At 40.3% G+C, this 20,159-nt stretch overlaps 1 protein-coding gene across 10 annotated transcripts in view; it reads right to left on the reverse strand.

Moving 5' to 3' along the window:
- Positions 1-20,159, reverse strand: part of LOC138762131 (myosin light chain kinase, smooth muscle-like) — a 309,201-nt gene that overhangs the window by 110,004 nt on the left and 179,038 nt on the right. For all 10 annotated transcript variants that reach the window (XM_069935544.1, XM_069935546.1, XM_069935539.1 and 7 more), the window contains one exon: positions 8,919-9,071. In XM_069935544.1, the coding sequence (XP_069791645.1) occupies positions 8,919-9,071 (153 nt within the window). The remainder of the gene's footprint in view (positions 1-8,918; positions 9,072-20,159) is intronic.

The following is a 20,159-nucleotide window of genomic DNA, read 5'->3' on the forward strand; positions in this document are numbered from 1 at the left end:
CCTGATTTCCATTTTAAGGTGTTTTTCCTGGAGGTAATGGCCTGAAGTGGTCTTGAGGGTAGGAGGGGTAATATCATCCAACTTGGATCATGGCATGAAAGATCTTGGAAAAAAGTTGCAATTTTCCTTCTCATAATTTTGGCATAGCTATTTGAGATGTACTTTTAATGAGTTGGACCACTCCTCACTTTTCTTCCCCCTACTTAAGATGCTGGAACCAATAACTGCACACATAACAAAAACAGAATCATATTTTTCATCAGTCGCAGTCGATTGCTTTAACGAGACGTGTTAGAGGATCAGTTATTTTGTGCAGTTTATTTTAGTAAATCCTCAGAAATACAATATTGAAAAATTCAAATATGTCTGTTTATTTTACACTCAATTTTCAGTACCTTCTCAGTATAAACACATCTGGGAGTGTTGAATTAAATATTGTAGTGTTACTCTTAGATCAATTGGTATTTTCATATTTTGGCATGACTATTATCCCTTCAAATTGTGCCTGAAGTGCAATGTATGCCTCGAGGAAAATAATTTGCATCAGAATCAACAACCAATTGCAGGTCCTTTGTTTGAAATACCAGTCAACTGCAGCAAAAGAAAATCCAATGTGTCAAACAAATGGAACAGTGTGATAAATAATAGACTCCATCAAGCACCTGATTTTTACACAGTGCATTTTACACTGGAAGCCCTCAGATATCACTGAGCTCTCAATTTTACATATTTTACGGAGAGCAACATTTCAGAAATCATCTGATTTCTCCCACATACTTTTTCTGCAACTTCTTTGTATGCTCAAATAATATGGCAGAAGGGGAGTTGATTTGTTTTTAATCGGCTGGGCAAAGCGACTGGGTGCATTGACTTGGAGAGGCAGTGTCTCAAACTGCAGCAGACAGCGAGAGACAAGTAAGAGTTATTGCCATCTGCTGGATAGGATAGTCACAGCTCGTCATTTGCAGGGGAAGGACTTGTATGGCCTGGATGCATCCAGGAATGAATATTTTGAGAAAAAAGTCTAATCACTAAAAGCCAGGTCTTTGTTAAAACCATCGTCTTGTACGGCCACTCCTGTCAACTGTGTTTTTATTAATGCACTGCACCAAACAGAATTGGTCTTTTCAAAACAATGTGAGTAGAGCAGTCGTTCTCAACAATTTTCTTTCCACTCACATTCCACTTTAAGTAATCCCTATGCCATCGGTACTCTGTGATTAGTAAGGGATTGTTTAAGGTGGGTGGGAAGGGAAGGTTGAAAATCACAGCTCCAGACCTAATTGTTACAGAAATATTTTGCTTGAGAAAAATTGTCATTGGGCCATTTCCTTTGGAGTTACGAAACCGTGCACATCATGAATCAATTAGGTACGATTAAAGCAGTGGTTTTCAAACTTTTTCTTTTCTCCCACATTCCACCTTAAGCAATCCCTTACTAATCACAGAGCACCGATGGTATTGGGAATACTTAAAGTGGTATGTGAGTGGAAGGAAAAAGGTTGAGGATCACTGGAGAAGAGAGATCAAAGAGTTGCCTCATGAAAATCTGGTGATGCACTGGTTTCAGATGGCCAGGCCACATCCAAATTTAACGTCTTAGAAAGACTACAGAATACTTGCTGGATGTAAATGACATTGCTCTCGTTCATGGTCCTGCAGAGGAAGGAGGCAGCAAAAAGGATGAGGGGAAGGAAAAACAAGAAATAGGAAAAAGAGATAGCCAGAAAGGAACGTGAGAGCCTGATTACCAACAGATTGCCCAGATTCTGCTTTGCACAAGCTTGAATTAGGGTGGGAAGAGCTGAAGGGATCAGCAAATGGGTGCCTGCCTACATTATATCTTGATGAAGGCCTCAAGCCTGAAATGTTGGTTAAGCATCTTTATCTTTGCTGCATAAAGCACATATTTTGACCTGCTGAGTTTCTCCAGCGTTGTGTCTCCAATCTCAGCAGTGCAGGACAGAATCTACCTCCTGAAGAATTCAGTCTTAGCTGAATCCTGCGCAAGTCTTCCTCTCAGCTTATCCACCCACCGATTTCAACAACATGTCCATTATTGAACCTAATGGTTCTCAGCAACATTATCAATCCAGTTGTTGGGGGCACTCCCATGTAAGTAATACACAAGCATTTAGAGGCTGCTGGGTGTTCATGGTTAGGTCAAATGGCATACAATGTTCAACTGATGTCACTGACATATGATAGGCCATCCAAGAATGTCTTAATTAATTAAACCTTTGGCTTTACTCAAAGATCAGACACATATCTGAATCATTGCAAGGTGTTCCTCTTTCACCATGTAGGAATATTCTTTAAACCTCTATGTTTGTCTGTTTGGGTTGACAGTGCCTGTGGTTCCTCCCACAGGCTCCAGAATGTTCCACAGCTCCATGCCCAGTGCAGAACAGTCAAGTAGCATGAATGTGCTTTTGTTCTTAAGCTAATAAAAGCCCATCAATTTGCTCAACTTCAGTCTTTTAGAGTTATTGATGGTGCATCAATTTTATTAGTTTTTTTTGGTTCTACAACGAAGTAGATTCTGAAGCCTGAGAAGCTGGAAATTGAACCTCAATCACCTGAGGCATTTACCAACTTTAAACTCTGGCTACACTGTTTTAAGGCATTTCTACAAGCACCTTCAGCCATCGTGCAGTCAGAGACCAACAAACTACAGGTACTCCTCTCCTGAGCAGGGACGCTGCGTCATATCAGGAAGCCACGGGCATTCTAGAGGGATAGGGCCTACAAAAGATTAATGAAGTCTACGCGAAATCAGCGACCCAGGGAGTCAAACTCTGAGATCCTCTGGGCCCTGTGAACCATTGGAAGGGCCTGTGAATTTTAGGCCATGACAGCTGCAGAGTACACAGAGGACCTGATTAGGAATGCCTATGTTGTAGGGATCCGGTTGAACTACATCCACCAAAGATTATTGGAGCATGAGGAGCTCAGTCTGCGGCGAGCCAATGAGCTGGCAACTAGGCTGGAAATTACCCTCCAGAATATGGAGGCCTACTCAACTGACAAAGAGTTGCCTTGTGGTTGCCCCAGGTGCTGCCATCTTGGGACACGCCGTCACCCCTCCGCCCCACTAATGATCTGACCACGGCGGTAGTACCTCGTGGATGCCTTCGATCACCACTGCCAGGTGCAGTTAGCGACCCAACCATGGCCGCTGAACTCCGGAAACACCTGAAGTGCTATTTTTGCGAGCTGGGCAAGCACCCGAGGAAACACTGCCCTGCGAAAGACGTGGTTTGCTCCAGCTGTGGGAAGAAGGCATGTGTAGACCAAAAACCCCTTCCCAGCAGCACCACATGCGAGTTGTGGGTGCTGCCATCTTGGACACCACCATCTTTCAAATCAGCACGCAACCTCTCCTCTGAAGCGACAAACAACGGTCCGATACTGGCCTCCATCACATTCGACCAGGATAGCCTGCATCAGCTTGCCATGGACATTAGGTAAATGGCCACGTGGCGAGTTGCCGTTCGAAAGTGGGAGCACGGAGAGCTTCATTCATCCTGACATGGTGCAGTGCTGCTCCCTCATGGTATGGCCAGTAAACAAAAAGTTTTCCTTGGCTGCAAGGTCACATAAGGCAGATGTTTGTGGCTATGGCATCGTGACTCTGACTATAAGGGGTAGAGACTATAAAGACTTAAAACCTTTAGTGATGCTGCAGCTCTGCGCTGCCGTGCTACTGGGAATTGATTTTCAATGCCACCTTAAAAGTGTGACGAGGGAGTTCGATGGGCCCCATCCAGCCCTCACTATCTGAAACCAGCAGTTCTCGAATTGCCCACTGCGCTCCTCCTACCCTTCAGCCACCTCTCCCCCATCGTATACAGCCGGTAACCCAGTCACTCATCGCGCATGATCTGTGGACTCCCCATGCTCAAAATCACCCCTCCACCATTGTTCATCAATCCGGTCACCTCCAAAAGTAGGAGATACAATGCCAGAGACAGGGCCTTTATTCGGGCAGAAGTGCAGCACTAGCCTTTGGAGAGCACAGATGGTGGTAGTGAGGTTTGGGGAGAAGAACTGGATGGTCATCAACTAGAGTCAGACCATTAATAGATCCACCCAACTAGACGCATACCCATCCCCCGTAAATCTGATATGGTGAACCAAATCATACAGTATTGGGTCTTTTCTACCATCGACTTGAAATCTACATATCATCAGCTCCATATCCATCCAGACAACTGCCAATACATTGGGTTTGAGGCAGATTCCGTCTCTACTACTTCCACAACTCAGAATCACAGTGTGATTTCTCTCTACTTAGATGCACAATTGACATGACCTTCAGTGTAAGTTAACACCAAAAGAAATGCAAGGAGCTGCATCCCAATCAACCCTTTGATTTATTCCATCAAGTTGGACTGTGGAGCATCCACCTCATTTCATCCCTGTCAAGTCTACTTCACAATGGCAAGCAAGCCATAATATTAGCCAAAGGATTCCAGCAGACCCAAGCTCAATGCAGAATGCCATGTGATTCCCTTCCATCATCTCTCATTATTTTTCATTTCCAACAAACCTCTTGCTGGAAAGGAGGTAATCTAAAGGATGAATAGGTATTCCTCGACCTTTGCATTTTCTGTTCCAGAACCAGGTCAACCGAACTTCAGATACTGAGCTGCAGCAGATCTGTGTATACATATTCCAGTGCTGAGTGCCAGGTCATTTTAATTTATTTATCTTATTTAATTTAATTTAATTTAGACATACAGCATGGTAACAGGCCCTTTCAGCCCATGAGCCCATCCCGCCCGTTAACACCAAATTAACCAACAACTCTGCTACAAAGGATGGGAGGAAACTGCAGCACCCAGAGGAAACCCACACAGACACAGGGAAAATGTACAAAATCCTTACAGACAGTGCAGGACTCAAACCCTGGATCCGACCGCTGGCGCTGCAACATTGTACTGTGAACTGGGCTGCATCATCTACACATTTCTGAATTGATACTGCAGTTTACATTGCAGTACATCCATTTCATTGTGTTGAAGTCAATTTTGCCTTAGGGCAGTATTTTAGTAGCTGTTCTGTTTCTCTCCTTCAAACACTACACTGAGCTCCATCAGATAAACATTAAATAAATATTTCTCACAATGAGCTGTTAACTAAATCCAACTTATGACTCAATATCAGAATATATTTCAGAAGGTATTAATTTCTAAAGACAAAGATGCATGTTTGTGGCTGTGAACATTTGGTTGTCTCCAAGGAAGTTTACAGGAGTAACTGAAAACATACAAATGGTGAATTCTTTGGCTTGGCTTCGCGGACGAAGATTTATGGAGGGGGTAAAAAGTCCACGTCAGCTGCAGGCTCGTTTGTGGCTGACAAGTCCGATGCGGGACAGGCAGACACGATTGCAGCGGTTGCAGGGGAAAATTGGTTGGTTGGGGTTGGGTGTTGGGTTTTTCCTTTTAAATGGTGTGGAAAAGGTCCTTTGTACATACCAGAAATGGAACCAGGCTGAAAGTAACCATGACTAGAAATAAGCTTTCAATAAAGGATTTACAAAGTGGCTTTTCATCTCAAGATAATAAAGTTGACAGCTCTGACTGCAATCAATGGATACATATCTGAAAGTTTGAACAGAGGTGCACATAAAGTCAGGAAGCTCTGTAAGCAATTCAATTCAAATATGGCCTTTGGAATTTCTGGGAGTAAGTTAATGTTGTCTAAGTTTCAATTCAAAAAGTACTGAAAATATTTTTATGTTTATTTTCACATGTAAACAAGGAAGAGTAAGAGAATGGCTGTAACAAAGTTGTTCAAAAAATGTTGGCCTGTGGAAATGCTCCAGTCAGCTGCATTCTTTACAACTGTCTCTGTCATCTTGTCTTCCAGAAATAGCAATTAAGTTAGGTTTTCACCAAAGCACAATCAATATCAATCTTTTTTAAACCAGCCAATGCTGCACTTAGACAATTACTGTAATAAATTCAGAGTACTAATTGGGATTAAGAATGAATTACCAATCAGCATTTTCACTACAAAATTCAAAGAGCCATGATGAGGTGTCACAGGGATCAGTTCTGGGTCCACTATTCACAATATACATAAATGATTTGTTGGAGGGGACCAAATGTGACATGAAATAACATGGTAAAATACAAATTGTTCAGGGGACAGAGAGAACTTGCAAATATATAGATATGTTAAGTGAGTGGAAAGTGTATATATTTTGTATTATATATAAATATGTTTTTAAAAGTGATAGATTGTGGGGGTTTCATTTAGTTTACTTCACAGACATTATCATTTCACAAAAGACATCTCATTTAATATGCAAGAGCTTTGCTGAAAGAGAGCCTTCATGATAACAGTGACTTTACAGAAACTTTGAAGAATGCCTGTGGAGACTTCACAAGTAGGTGTTAATTGGACTGATGCTGTGGAATAAATGGACTATGGTCTCTCAAGCAACAGATGGCCAGGCAGAAACTGATTCTGCTGCTGGAAATATGTCTGGCTGCATTTTGCTGTTCTAAGAGGAGTCATGTGGTTTTGCAAACAGAGAGAGAAAGACTCTAAGAGGCAGGGAGAGAGAGAGAGAGAGAGAGAACTGAGTTCAAGAGTTCTGCAGTAGCTTTTGTAGGCTGAAAAATGACAAGCTGGCAGCTTGTTGAAAACCCCATTTTGAAGACGGGTTCTGAGTTCAGCCTGTTTGAAACCCTTGTAGTACTTACAAGAGGAAATGGCTGACTAAAGTGTATCTCCTGAAATAAAGGAAACAAGAGGAACTCTGTGGTGACCTGGAAGAAGATGCTATCATTTGGAAAACCCTGAATGGTCAAGTTTCTTTGGCAAGATACTAAAGTGACTGATCGGAGGAAATCAGTTTGTGTGTGTCCAACGAGCAACAAATATCTCTTTGAAACCAACAAGAACCTTCTTGAACGGTACCATTTAACTTTAAGTATCAGATCCTGGTGAAGATTCATAAATGTTAAATTCTGTGCACAGCATAAGAATTGCCTGATACTGATGAACTTGGAGAAGTGAGAAGTGAATGATTGGACTGTGAAACAAAGAACTTTCCTGAACATTACATACATGTGGGCTTAGAATTAGAAAGGGGGTTAAATTAGGTTAAGTTAAGTTAATAGTAATAAGTTAAAGTTTGACCCTGTTTTTATGTTTAAAGAAAATTAAAAGCAACTTGTGTTTAAGTAACCATTTATCCTGGTGAATTTCTATTGCTGCTGGGTTTTGGGGTCCTCTGGACCCATAACACAAGGGTCTGGCAAAAGGATTACAATATTGGTGAATGCTTGGCCATCCATTTGCATAGAAAAAAATGGTAAATATTATTTAAATAGTGAAAAATTTCAGTATGCTGTTGTGTGGAGAGACATAGGAATTCTTTGTATTAATTGTACAAAGTTAGTTTGCAGGTGTAGCAGGTATCAAGAAAGCAAATGGAATGCTGTCCTTTATTGATAGAGGGATTGAATTTAAGAGCAGGAGGTTCTTCTGCAACTGTATGGGGACTGGAGAAGAATCATCTATAGTGCTGGGTGCAGTTCTGGTCTCCTTACTTGAGAAATGATATGCTGGCCTTGAAAGTTGTACAGAGGAGGTTCAACAGGTTAATTCTGGAAATGAGGGGATTATTTTATGAGGAGAGATTGAGTGGCCTCGGTGGTGCTCATTAGAGTTTAGAAGGATGAAGGGGATCTTATAGAAACATATAAAATTATGAAAGGAATCAATAAATTTGAAGCAGGAAGGTTGTTTCCACTGACAGGTGAGACAAGAACCAGGGGATATAGCCTCAAGATTCAATGGAGTAAATTTAAGATAAGGAGGAATAGCTTTTCCCAAAGTGTAGTACATTTGTGGAATTCACTGCCCAAAGTAGAGACTGCCTCATTACAAATATTTAAGGCATCGATAGATATATTTTTGAATAGTAGGGGAGCTAATGGTTATGGGAAACAGGCATTTAAAAGGAGCTGAGCTCACAGCCAGATCAACCATAACCTTATTGAAAGGCAGATCAGGCTCAAAGAGCCAGATGGCCTCTTGCCCCTAATTCTTATGTTCTTATTAAATACTAAATGTTTCCTGTCATAAACAATTTAGATCAGTATACACTGTCAATCTGTGAGCTTCAGGCACATAATGTAATGAGTGTGCAAACTTGTAATATAACACAGGACTACTTGGTCCACTGAGTGATGAAGTTTTCAAAGAATCTCATCACTCACCCTCTCCCACTTATTTCCTTGTCAATTCTTTTCTCCCCACGTGCTGATCAATTTCACTCCAAATTTTCTGCCACTCACTTACACACCATGGGTACATGGATCCAGATGTTATTGGGATGTAAGAGGAAACCAAATCAAGCAGAGAAAACCAACTTGGCACAGGAAGACTGCACACGACATACAGTTAGCACCCGAGATCAGGATTGAAACTGAGTGCTGGAGCAGCAGGCCTAACGTGCTCCAAGGGGTAGTCCAGGAACTTGTGATACGGCAGAGAAGTGCTGTGAATTGCAACGGACACGTTGTTGGGTGATTCATACCATTCCACTGTTGCAAAAACATCTGAGAGGCTTCAAGTTATTGTTGCACTTGCACAGGAATTTGTAATTAAGATTGCTACAGATAATTGTGACTGGCATTTAATAGTATGATAAAGCTTTTAATCCCTTTCTGATCCCAGAAAGTGAATATTAAGACTATGTCATCCATTGTACAATAGGAATTTGTCCCTTTTTTCAAATTCTATGCAAGTAATTAGGTTAAGTTGAAGCCATGAAATAAGCTGATTCATAGAATGAAAGTTTGGTTCCTCTTATGTGGAACCATAAGGTTAGTTCATAAGATTATCGTCTTTTCCACATTCTGCAGTGAGTGGATTTGTAAAGATTCACTTACCTTTTACTGTCACTTTGGCTGAGCAAGAAACTCTTCCAAATTTGTTCTCTGCTATGCAAGTATAAATAGCATCATCTTCTGGCAAAGCATCTTGTACAGATAATTTTGCTATGCCATCTTCAAATGTATCATGTGCATACTGGAATGGTTTGTCTGTGGAGAAAGAGAGAAGTTTGAAGCTGTTAATTCAGGCACCAGGGTTAGTGTAGCAGCAATGCTATTGCAGCGCCAGAGACAAGGGCTCAAATCTTGTGCTGTCTGTAAGGAGTTTATATCTTCTCCATGTGGCTGCGTGAGTTTCCTCCTGGTGGCTCAGCTTCCCTCCCATCCTTCAAAAATGTACTCTTGGTCAATTGGTGTATTTGGGCGCCACAGGCTCGTGGGCTGGAAGGGCCTGTTACCATGCTGCATGTCTAACTTTAAAATTTAAATAGACCTTCAGCAGTACCATGTAGCCTTTTAATCACACTATTACTTTCTTCCATACAAGCTCCACTTTACTCCTTAAATAGGTTAGACACACAATTCACTTCCATTATACCGAACTACTGTTTAAACTTTTACATTAATGTTTATTTATTTTTTTAAATATCTGGCTCAGTGAAAAGGGTTCTTCCTCTTGAAAACTTCATATATAACGTTAGAAAAGGATACAAAACCTTCCTGATAATTTGGCAGCCTTACCTAGAATATATAGGCACTTCATTGATGCCATTATAGGGAAGTGAGAAGTTAAACACAGAATTCTGTGGACACCACGGTTGAAGAAAACACACAATGCAAAGTATGTTTTGATGAAGGGTTCAAGCCCGAAACATCGGTTATGTATCTTTGCCTTTGCTACATAAAGGACACTGCTTGACTGCTGAGTCTCTCCAACAATGTGTGTTTTTACCGCTAAAGGGAAGTGATCATTTCTGGTTAGCCAGAAGGCCTCTTTAAAGTTTACAACACTGTGGTAGTACTGTGTCTCTATGTGTTTTGCTGCATGCACTGACAATGGGTTTTTTTTTCTTTGTTTAATTGGGTTTATATAGAAAGGGTAGGAAAGTGGGTTTCTTTGGTGTTTTGTTAAATACATTTAAAAATGAAAATAAAATATTAAATAAAAGAAGGGTTCTTCCATGAGTAGTCTAACAGGTCAACTCTAACATTCATACAGCTGTACAAAGTGGAAGGGCATGAGTACAATTACAGAGTGCAGAGTTACAATGGGAAAAAAAGAATAATTTGTACAAAGCAAGGGCAGTGTGAAAACACTGTTGGGTTCTCCTCAATATTTTCTTGGACCCGACCATTGCTGGTGTACATCCTAGCCTTATTGGTACTCTCAAACTGCATCAGCTCACACTTATCTGGATTAATCTCCATCTGGCATTTCTTACCCTATCTCTCCAACACAACAACATCACCCTAAAACTACCCTGCTCATGATCAACTCCACCAATCTTGTGCCATCTGCAAACTTGCTGATCATGCCTCTTACATCCATCTCCAAATAATTCACACACTTTACAATATGAAGAATGGCTCAGGCCTGAACTGCCGGTTATCTTTACCTCTCATTGACGCTGTGAGACTGATGAGTTCCTCAAGTATTTCTGTGTTTTTACTACAATCAGAGAGCATCCTAGGCTACCCAGGTAGAACATCACAAGTCACAGAGATCCAATCACAAAAAAAAATACTCTCCGTAATCCCCTGCTGCCAAGCCAATTTTGAAGTCAATTTATCAACTTGCCTTGAATCCCATATTTTGGACCTAAATTATATATGGGACATTCCCATTATCCCAAACTTCTATGAATGATCTTCATATTAACCCCTTAACCATGTTAATAAATTGACTCCAACGATATCCATTCTCAATTTTGTTACCTGTGCCCTATCAAATTCCTTCTAGACATTAATTTACATAGATCAAATAATTATCCAATAACAACCTTAATTATTCCCTTTGTATTCCAACCCCCTTGAACCAAAGGCCAAAATTCTATTTGTTATTTAAATTGTTTTGAACCATCTGACTAGTTTTAAATAATTTCGATGCATGGACTTTGAAGTTACTTGTATGATTTATATAAGGCAATGATTGTGTGCAATTTTACCTTTCATGAAATGGCTGCTCCTCACCAGACTGCTCCAGATCACCATTAGCCTGTTTCATTTGTGCGGACTAAACACTAATAAAGACTTCATCTCTTTACACTGGCAGTCACTGTATCACAGTGATCTCATTTTCATGAAGTCCCATGAATCCTCAAGTGGCATCACAGGATTTCTAAGAGACCAGCACAATTTACTTTGAGATATACTTCACAATATTTAAAACACCTGATTCCACTGCCTTCAGATATCTGATTTTTTGCCAACCAGCTGCCCTCTGATCCATTTGTATGCAGCAGGTTAGGTGGTATATTTATACATGAGCCATCTGGTCTTTTATTCACATGGCTTCTGATCTGCATTTGCTAGGGCTGCAAGCATTCAATGGACAGACAGTATACTCCTCAAAAGTTTTAAAATCCTGTTTAGCTAACCAAATTGTTAGAAATCATCTTCACAACTACTTGTCCCATGGTGGGAGAGTCTAGGACAAGAGAGCACAACTTCAGGATTGAGAGGCATCCATTTTGAACAGAGCAATTTTTTCAGCCAGAAGGTAGCGAATCTGTGGAATTTGATGCCACAGACAGCTGTGCAGGCCAGGTCATTGGGTGTATTTAAAGGAGAGATTGATAGGTCCTTGATTAGCCAGGGCATCAGAGGTTATGGAGAGAAGGCCAGGGCTGAGTGGGTAAATGGATCAGCTCATGATTAAATGACGTAGCAAACTCGATGGGCTGAATAACCTATTTCTGTACTCTTGTGTCTTATGGTACCCTAAGAATGAATGGCCAAGAGTTTCAATATCTGCTCTGTCATTTCCTTTGTTGAAGTGGGAAACTACTTCTCTTTTAATATAATTTGGCTTCTTTTCTTGATTTCCATTTCTCTTGGCTTCAGCTTCGAATGTTTGTGGCCCACCAGAAGATGAACTTTAACTCTTCAATCTTTAAAACAATTCCTGAAAGCGCAAGCATTCAGTCTTTACATACGATCTGGTAAATCCATTTTGTGCCCTTGTTACCCTTATTTGTCTCTTAAAACAATTCCATCTCCTATTTATAATGCCTGCTGTGCAGTAAGAGTTCAAGAATATCATTCAAGTCTCCAAACTACCATTAAGTTCAGGAAATATTCCTGCATTGTGTAGCGGAACTGTCTAATCTACTTTTGGCAGTGTCTATAGTTGAGAAGAGCTTTATATGATTTGAATGATAAGGGTAAGTTTCTTGGTAGTGCCTTAGGCAAAGGAATTTAAGGAACTTTAAACTGTCAAAGTTAAACAAACGTTCAATCTATATTTGAAAGTAAATGTCATTCCAGATTTGTATATGTGTGATCGACTCTAGTTTCACTGAACTTGTGGAAGAGGGTTAATTTCTAAATAAGATGCACTCCGAAAAAAACATTTACTGCAAAGGAATGAAACCAAACTGCAGAGGAAAACTTATTAGATTAGTTTCAAGTTGCTAAGATTGAGAATGATTTCAAAACCACTCAGGATACGTTTCACAAATAATGTTGCTTAACTAGTGAAGAGGTAAGTTTTTGAAATGAATGAAATAGATGTATTCACAATAGCATAAATCACAATAGTCCAGTTTTTGCCAAACTAATAGCAACAAAGCTGTCAGCCCTCAATATTACAATGTAAAATGGACTCCTTTTTAAAGGTAGAAATCCTAGTTTCTGTCCTGCAGGGGAAAAGAGTTACAAGATTGACCTGCTGAAACTTGCACACTTGTCACAATCATCTAAAATAGGCAAATTATCCACTTTTCTTGAAAAAAAATGTCTTTTTTTTTCCAACCTGTAGTAGTAGCATTTTTAAGAGATAGCTATTGCTAAGTAACACCTTTGGCTATTAGTTTGACAAATATGGCATCTCATACTTTTAGAACAATTTCAAAAATAATAGTGCAAATGACTTTTTATGTGAATTTCTCTTTTGCTCTTTATTTCTGAGTTATATGGGAAAGGTTGAATAAGTTAGGACTTTATTCCCTGATGCGTCAGAGGAGAGGGGATTTGATAGATATGTACAAAATTATCATGGTATAGATAAGGTAAATAGAAGCAGGCTTTTCCCCACAGATTGAGTGAGACAAGAACTGGAGGACATGGGTTAAGGGTAGGTGAAATGTTTAAGGGGAGCATTGGGGAGAATTTATTCCCTCAGAAGATGGTGAGAGCGTGGACAACCTGGCAGCAAATGTGGTGGATGCAGTTTGATTTCAACATTTAAGAAAAATTTGGATAGGTACATGGATGGTAGGAGTGTGGAGGGCTATGGTCTAGATGGAGGTCAATGGGACTAGGTGAAATAAAAGTTTGGTACAGACTTGATGGACTGAAGGGCCTGTTTCTGTAGTGTTCTATGGATCTTTGGTTCAATTCAATATGCCTGCTGCAATCTTTGTTCACTCTTCTATGTTTTAGATATAATGCTTTCTTTCTGCTTTTTACTGCCTGTTTGTTACAATGAGGATGCTTCAATCTGATTGGTTTGAGAAGCCTCCATGATGTATTCTCAGCTTACAGATCTCAAGTACAGGATGCTACATTCAGGCAACAGGTATTTAAAATCTTTGTCAACTCTTTGGTTAAGGGGCTGACTCTGGGCTTAGACAGCTTCTGCCTAGCATGGTGAGTTAATGGCATGTTTACATAAAAAAGACACTCGAAGCACATTTTAATGTTTAATGTTTTACACACACACACACAATATTTTTGTAAGATATTATGCGCTGATGCAGAGAGAAACATAGGATGAAAGAAAGTCTGTCACCTGGCTTTAGCAAGTGCACATTGTGGAAATCAGGAGTGTGATATATTGTCTGCCTGGCAGAAAGCAAGATTTTGAAATTTAGGATTGTCTTAGTCTTCCTCTGACTCAAATGAAGTGTATTTAATATTAAAATATAACTGTGACATTGATTCCCTCCTTATTTAATATTATATGATGAACTGTTCTCTGTAGCATTTGTTCCAAGAGACCCTAGAAAGTCACAGTTGGGCTATACTGAGCTTTGTGTTGATCTTTCTCACCAAAAGGTTACACATGAAAAACAGACACCATTGAGGCTTCAGCCTCAATCATTATGAATTAAACCAACGATAGAAGAATTAACTGACTGGGAAAAACACCAATTGATGTGATTTTAAATATTTTGGATTTCACTGACCCCGTAATTGAACTCTCATCTAGCTCTGGTTACATAGACATCATGGCCCAAGTTGTCCCTCCTCTTTTCCTTGTTGTTTTGAATGACAACACTCAACAAGCAGAGAATGAAATAGAAAAGAAGCCATTACAGAATTTAGTGAAGCTACTCAGGCATTCTTAGAAGAAAACAGTCAACCTGAAGATAACAGACTGGATGGATGAAAATATAGAAATGCCCTTGATTTCTCTGTGTATTTAAAATCATAAAACATGATGAGTAATGAGAATTTATTGCCACTTCCATAAATACAATGTACAGATGCATCAAAATTCTTATTTGCTGCATCCAAACAGGTATGTACACTACACCATATCTGATAGTATACATTAAATACCACAATCTGCCATAACAGAAAAAGAGGTAAAAATATAAAAGGATAAATATTCACAGTTACAGTTAGCACAAGAAAAAACAAGTGAAATTTCAACAGTGAAAACAATCAAGTTTAAGATTACGGTTAGGACAGTACAGAGAGATTAAAGAGCCTGATATCTTTGGGGAAAACAAAACTGTTCTTGTGCCGAGAGTTACTGGACTTCAGCTTCTGAACCTTTCGCCCGAAGGTAGCAGCTAGAAAAGGTTGTGATCAGGAATCCTTAGCTGACTTCCTGAGGCAGCATCTCATGTAGATTACTTCAATGGATCGGAAGTGGGTGCTCTTGATGGACTTGGCTAGAGGGAAATGGAGTTTGCACCATGGACCTTCTTATCGAGAGAGAGAGGAAAGATGAGATAGAGTGTGTGGAGTAGAGAGGAAGAGAGGGCGAGAGGGCGAGAGAGACAGAGAGGAAGAGGAAATGAGAGGGAGAGGAAACGAGAGGGAAAGGAAGCAAAAGGGAGAGAGGGGAAGAAGGGGAGGGAGAGGGTAAAGGAAGGATAGGGGAGGGAAGAGGGATAGGTGAGAGAGGGGAAGGGAAATGTTGCAATACCAGTTTTAACTTTTCAGTTACATGTATACAGTTTTTAAATCTCCAACATTTACTATCCAAGGAAATGAAACTTCATGTCTAATTTTACTGCAGGTGAGGGTGACTTTTATAAATGACCTAGATAAAGAAGTGGAAAGATGGAACAATATGTTTGCTGATTACATCAAGATTGGAGGAAATGTGGACAGTGCTAAAGTTTGTCATAGGTTACAAAAGGATATAGACAGGATGCAGAGTTGGGAGGAAAAGTTGCATATGGAGTTCAATCCAGATAAGTGTGAAGTGATGCATTTTAAAGATCAAACCTGAAGTTTGAGTACAGGGTTAATCACTGGATACTTAACAGTATGGAGGAACAGAGGGACCTTAGGGTGCAAATCCATATATCTGAAGGTTGGATGGTTAAGAAGGCCTGTGGGATACTGGGCTTCATTGGTCGGGGAATTTTCAAGAGTCGAGAGGTCGTATTGCAACTCTATTAATCTCTGGTGGGACTACACTTCTTTTCAATCTGGTCACCCCATTATCGGAAGGATATAGAAGCTACAGAGAGGGTGCAGAGGAGATGTTTCAGCAGACTGCTCCTATCCCTCTCCAAAGGAGATTTTGTCCAGATTGGAAAATAAATCTTATGAGGCAAGATGAAAAGAGCTAGGGCTTTTCTATTTTGCATCAAGAAGGCTGAACAGTGACTTGTTGGATTCTGAGAGGTATAGGTACGGTAAACAATCAGCACTTTTTCTTCAGGGTATGAGTAGAAAACACCAGAGGACATCTCGACAAAGTGAAGGGAGGAAAGTTTAGGGGAGACATCAGGAGTAATTTTTTTTCAGATTTGTGGGTGCCTGGAATGTCTTGGAAGGTGTAGTGGTGGATTATCAGAATTTAAGAGCTTCTTAGACAAGCATATGGATAAAAGAAAAATAGAGGGTTACAAGGTAGGAATGGTTTAGATTATTTTGGTAGGAACAACAATGAGGGCTGAAGGGCCTGTGCTGTGTTGTCATGTTCTATGCTCTATATCTATGTTCTATGATAATCAACATCATTATGGCCATCATTAAAAGAATTGTACTTGAAATGACCAGTCCAGCCAGTCCAATTGTACATGAAACATGTATACCTCAATTTTATGCATTTCAATACCTCCCACAGGATTCTCATGAAGCCAATGGATAGATTTAATTTTTAAATCTCAATATAACTAATACAGCAAGAAGGGTTCTTCTGTGTGAAACCTAACAGGTTTGCTCTCACATTCATATAGTTGTATAAAGTAGAAGAGCACTATTTACACAGTGCAGAGTTATAATGAAGTAAAAGCTCAGTTTGTACCAAGAGAGGGCAGCATAATCTATTATTTTGGGGCTAATTCAGGAGCCTGATGGCTGTGGGGAAGAAACTGTCTTTATGCTGTTGGTCCCCACTTCCACACTTGAGCCTTTTCCCCATTGGGAGAAGGGGGTTTGTCTAGGGTGCAATGTATCCATCCTTATGTTAGCTGCCTTTCCTAGGCAATGGAAGATGCAGATGGAGTCGATGGACCAGAGAGAGGTTCGTATTATGCTTTGAGCTGCATTCACTACTTTCTGAAGCTTCTTCCGATCATGAGTCGAGCAGCTCCCATACCACACAATGATGCAGCTGGCAAGCATGTTTTCAAAATGGTACACTTGCAGAAGTTGTTGACGGACGGGGGTGGGGGAACATCCTGAATTTCCTTCATCTTCAGAGAAAGCAGAGGCATTGTTTTGCTTTCTTGACTATCATGTCAATGTGCTTGACAAAGGTCAAGTCATTGGAGATGTTTATTTAGAAGAACCTGATGCTTTTGACTTCAGCGCTATAAATGTGGTTGGGTGTCCAGTCCTTTCCTTTCTTCTGAACTTGGTGATCATCTCCATGGCCTTATTGACATTGATAGGTTGTTGTCTTGACACCATGTCAGGAACTTCCCAATTTCGTTCTGTCTTGAATTCATACCCAATCTACCATTTAGTGCCATAAAATAGCAGTAAAAGTCAAAATCTGGTCATTTTCATTTTTACAAAGTTTCCACATTTTAGGCTTAATTTTATGGCAGTGGGAGTGCAGCCAGAAAGTACATAAAATAGTAGTTGAAAACTCCCATGAAATATTTTTATATTGTTCCCTCATTGCTATTGTAACTCTCCATTGGTCTTTTGGTCATAACAGACAACGACACAAGTGCAAGCAACACAAATACACATTAAGTGGCAGAAAGGAGCCAAAAGGAATTCAGCCTGGAGATTTATGTGGCAATGCATTCAAGGAAGGAAAATTGTTTTTAAAAAAAGACTCCAAAAATAAACCAGGTAATTATAGGCCAGTGAGTCAGATGTCAGTAGTAGGTAAATTATTGGAAGGAGTTCTGAGAGATAGGATATATAGGTATTTGGACAGCCAAGGGCTGATTAAGGACAGTCAGCATGGCTTTGTGTGTGGTAGGTAGTGTTTAACAAAAAATTTTTAGAGTTTCTTGAGGAGGCTACCAGGAAGGTGGATGAAGGAAATCATGTGGATGTTGTCTACATGGACTTTAGTAAAGCCTTTGTCAAGGTCCCACATGGGAGGTTAGTTCAGAGGGTTAAGGCACTAGGTATCCATGGTGAGGTTGTAAATTGGCTGTGTAGGAGAAAACAGAGAGTGGTAGTGGATGGTTGTTTCTCAGACTGAAGGCCTGTGATGAGTGGTGTGCCTCAGGAATCAGTGTTGGAACCATTGTTGTTTGTTGTCTATATCAATGATCTGGATGATAATGAGGTAAATTGGATCAACACGTTTACTGATGACACAAAGATAGTAGGTGTTGTGGACACCGAGGAAGATCTTCAAAACTTGCAGAGGGATCTGAACCAACTGGGAGAATGGGCCAAAAAATGGTCGATGGAGTTTAATGCAGACAAGTGTGAAGTGTTGCATTTTGGAAGGACAAAACAAGGTAGGGCATACACAGTAAATGGTAGCATGGTAGGGCACCGAGGAGTGTAGAGGAGCAAAGAGATACGGGAGAACAGATACATAATTCCCTGGAGGTGGCGTCTCAGCTGGACAGGGTTGTAAAGAAAGCTTTTGGCAGCTTAACCTTTATAAATCAAAGTATTGAGTATAGAAGTTGGGATGTTATGTTAAAGTTGTTTAAAACATTGGTGAGGCCAAATTTGGAATATTGTGTGCAATTCTGGTCGCCTATCTACAGGAAGGATATCCATAAGATTGAAAGAATGCAGAGAAGACTTACAAGGATGTTGTTGGGTCTTTAGAAGTTGAGTTACAGGGAAAGATTAAACAAGTTATTATTTTATTCCTCAGAGCGAAGAAGAAAGAGGGAGATTTGATAGAGATTTACAAGATTATGAGAGGCAGAGACAGAGTGGATGTCAGTAGGCTTTTTCCACTTAGATTGAGGAAGATAAATACAAGAGGTCAGTTTTAAACTGAAAGGGGAAAGATTTAAAGGGAACGTTAGGTGTAAGTTCTTAACTCAGAGAGTGGTGGGAGTGTGGAATAAGCTGACATCTGATGTGGCAAGTTTTAAGAATAAATTGGATAAATAAATGGATGAGAGAGGTCTGGAGAGTTATGAAATGGGAGCAGGTCATGGGACTAGTGGAATGATGGTTGACACAGACTAGAAAGACTGAATGACCTATTTGTGCTATTGAGTTCTATGGAAAATAAAGAAATATGTGATAGATGATCAGATACTAAGCTGAAGAGAATAGAGAGAAATGGCAGTTAAGAGGGTGGAAAGAGTATCTGATGTCAACACTCAAGACATGAGAAGGCTGTTCTAGAACTATATAAAGCATTAGTTAGGGTGTAGGTTCACAGTTCCTATCACCAAAGAAGAACATGAAAGCACTTGAGAGGATGCAGAGGAGACTTATGGGGATGTTGTAAAGACTCAAGAGCTATAGTTATGAGGAGGTATTGGTTCCCTCACAATTGGTTTGGTTTTTATAGAGCAATGACTGAGAAGATTTAATCAAGGCGAATAAAATTAAAGAGGGCAGCACAGCTGAGGTACAGAGATTCGGCAGGCAATGCTGTTTCCACGTGGCTTCAGTAACACAACTTCATTTCTGACCTCTTGTGCCATCTCTGTAGTGTTTGAACATTTTTTTGCTGTGACAGCTCTGGCTTCCTATAGATGCTGTGGTTTCCTCCCAAATCTCAAAAATATGCTGGGGTGAGATTAATAGGCCATGAGAAGAATAAGAGGCGTGTTAGTGACTTTGTGAAAGAGATTAGATTACAGAACCTGTACAGACCTGATGGGGAGAATGTCATAAGAAAATGTGAATAAGAAAAACATCTATTCCCCTTAGGTGAGAGATCACTAATGAGAAACATAGATTCAAAGTAATGGGAGGGAATGCAGAAAATGATTCAAGCTCACTCCCTCTGTGATATCAGTAGAAATTCTCATTATCATTGAAAGGGGAGCACAAAGGCAAAGGGAGGGGCCAGATGTGTAGAGTATCCACCTTCCATGATTCAACTTGAAGGTGTGGAATTTGGGAATGCACAGAGCCACTCACTGCAGTCAGCCAACGACTCCCTGTGCCTGGTCAGCAGCACAATCCAGCTCCAAGGGCTAACTGTGCATCATCTGTGCTACAAGTTTTCATGATTCCATGTCCAACCCCAAGCCTTTCTTGCCTTTGTGATTAGCTCATAAAATATGCTGGGATTGGCAACACTGGTAGACAAGGTGGGGAAAAAGGGTTTTGGCACACTTGCTTTCAACAATCAGGACAATTTGTTTAGGAGCTGTAGGAAAGTTGCAAATTGAATGGAATTTTGATCACTCAGCTGTAGGAAAGATCTCATTAAGCTGGAAGGAGTGCAGAAAAGACAGGAGAACATTGCTGAAACTGGGGAGGGGCTTGATTTATAGGGGAGGCTGGATAGATTGGGACTTTTTGCCTTCGAGTGTAGGAGGCTAAGGGGGA

Source organism: Narcine bancroftii, chromosome 4 (assembly GCF_036971445.1).
Source record: "Narcine bancroftii isolate sNarBan1 chromosome 4, sNarBan1.hap1, whole genome shotgun sequence".
Taxonomy (NCBI): domain Eukaryota; kingdom Metazoa; phylum Chordata; class Chondrichthyes; order Torpediniformes; family Narcinidae; genus Narcine; species Narcine bancroftii.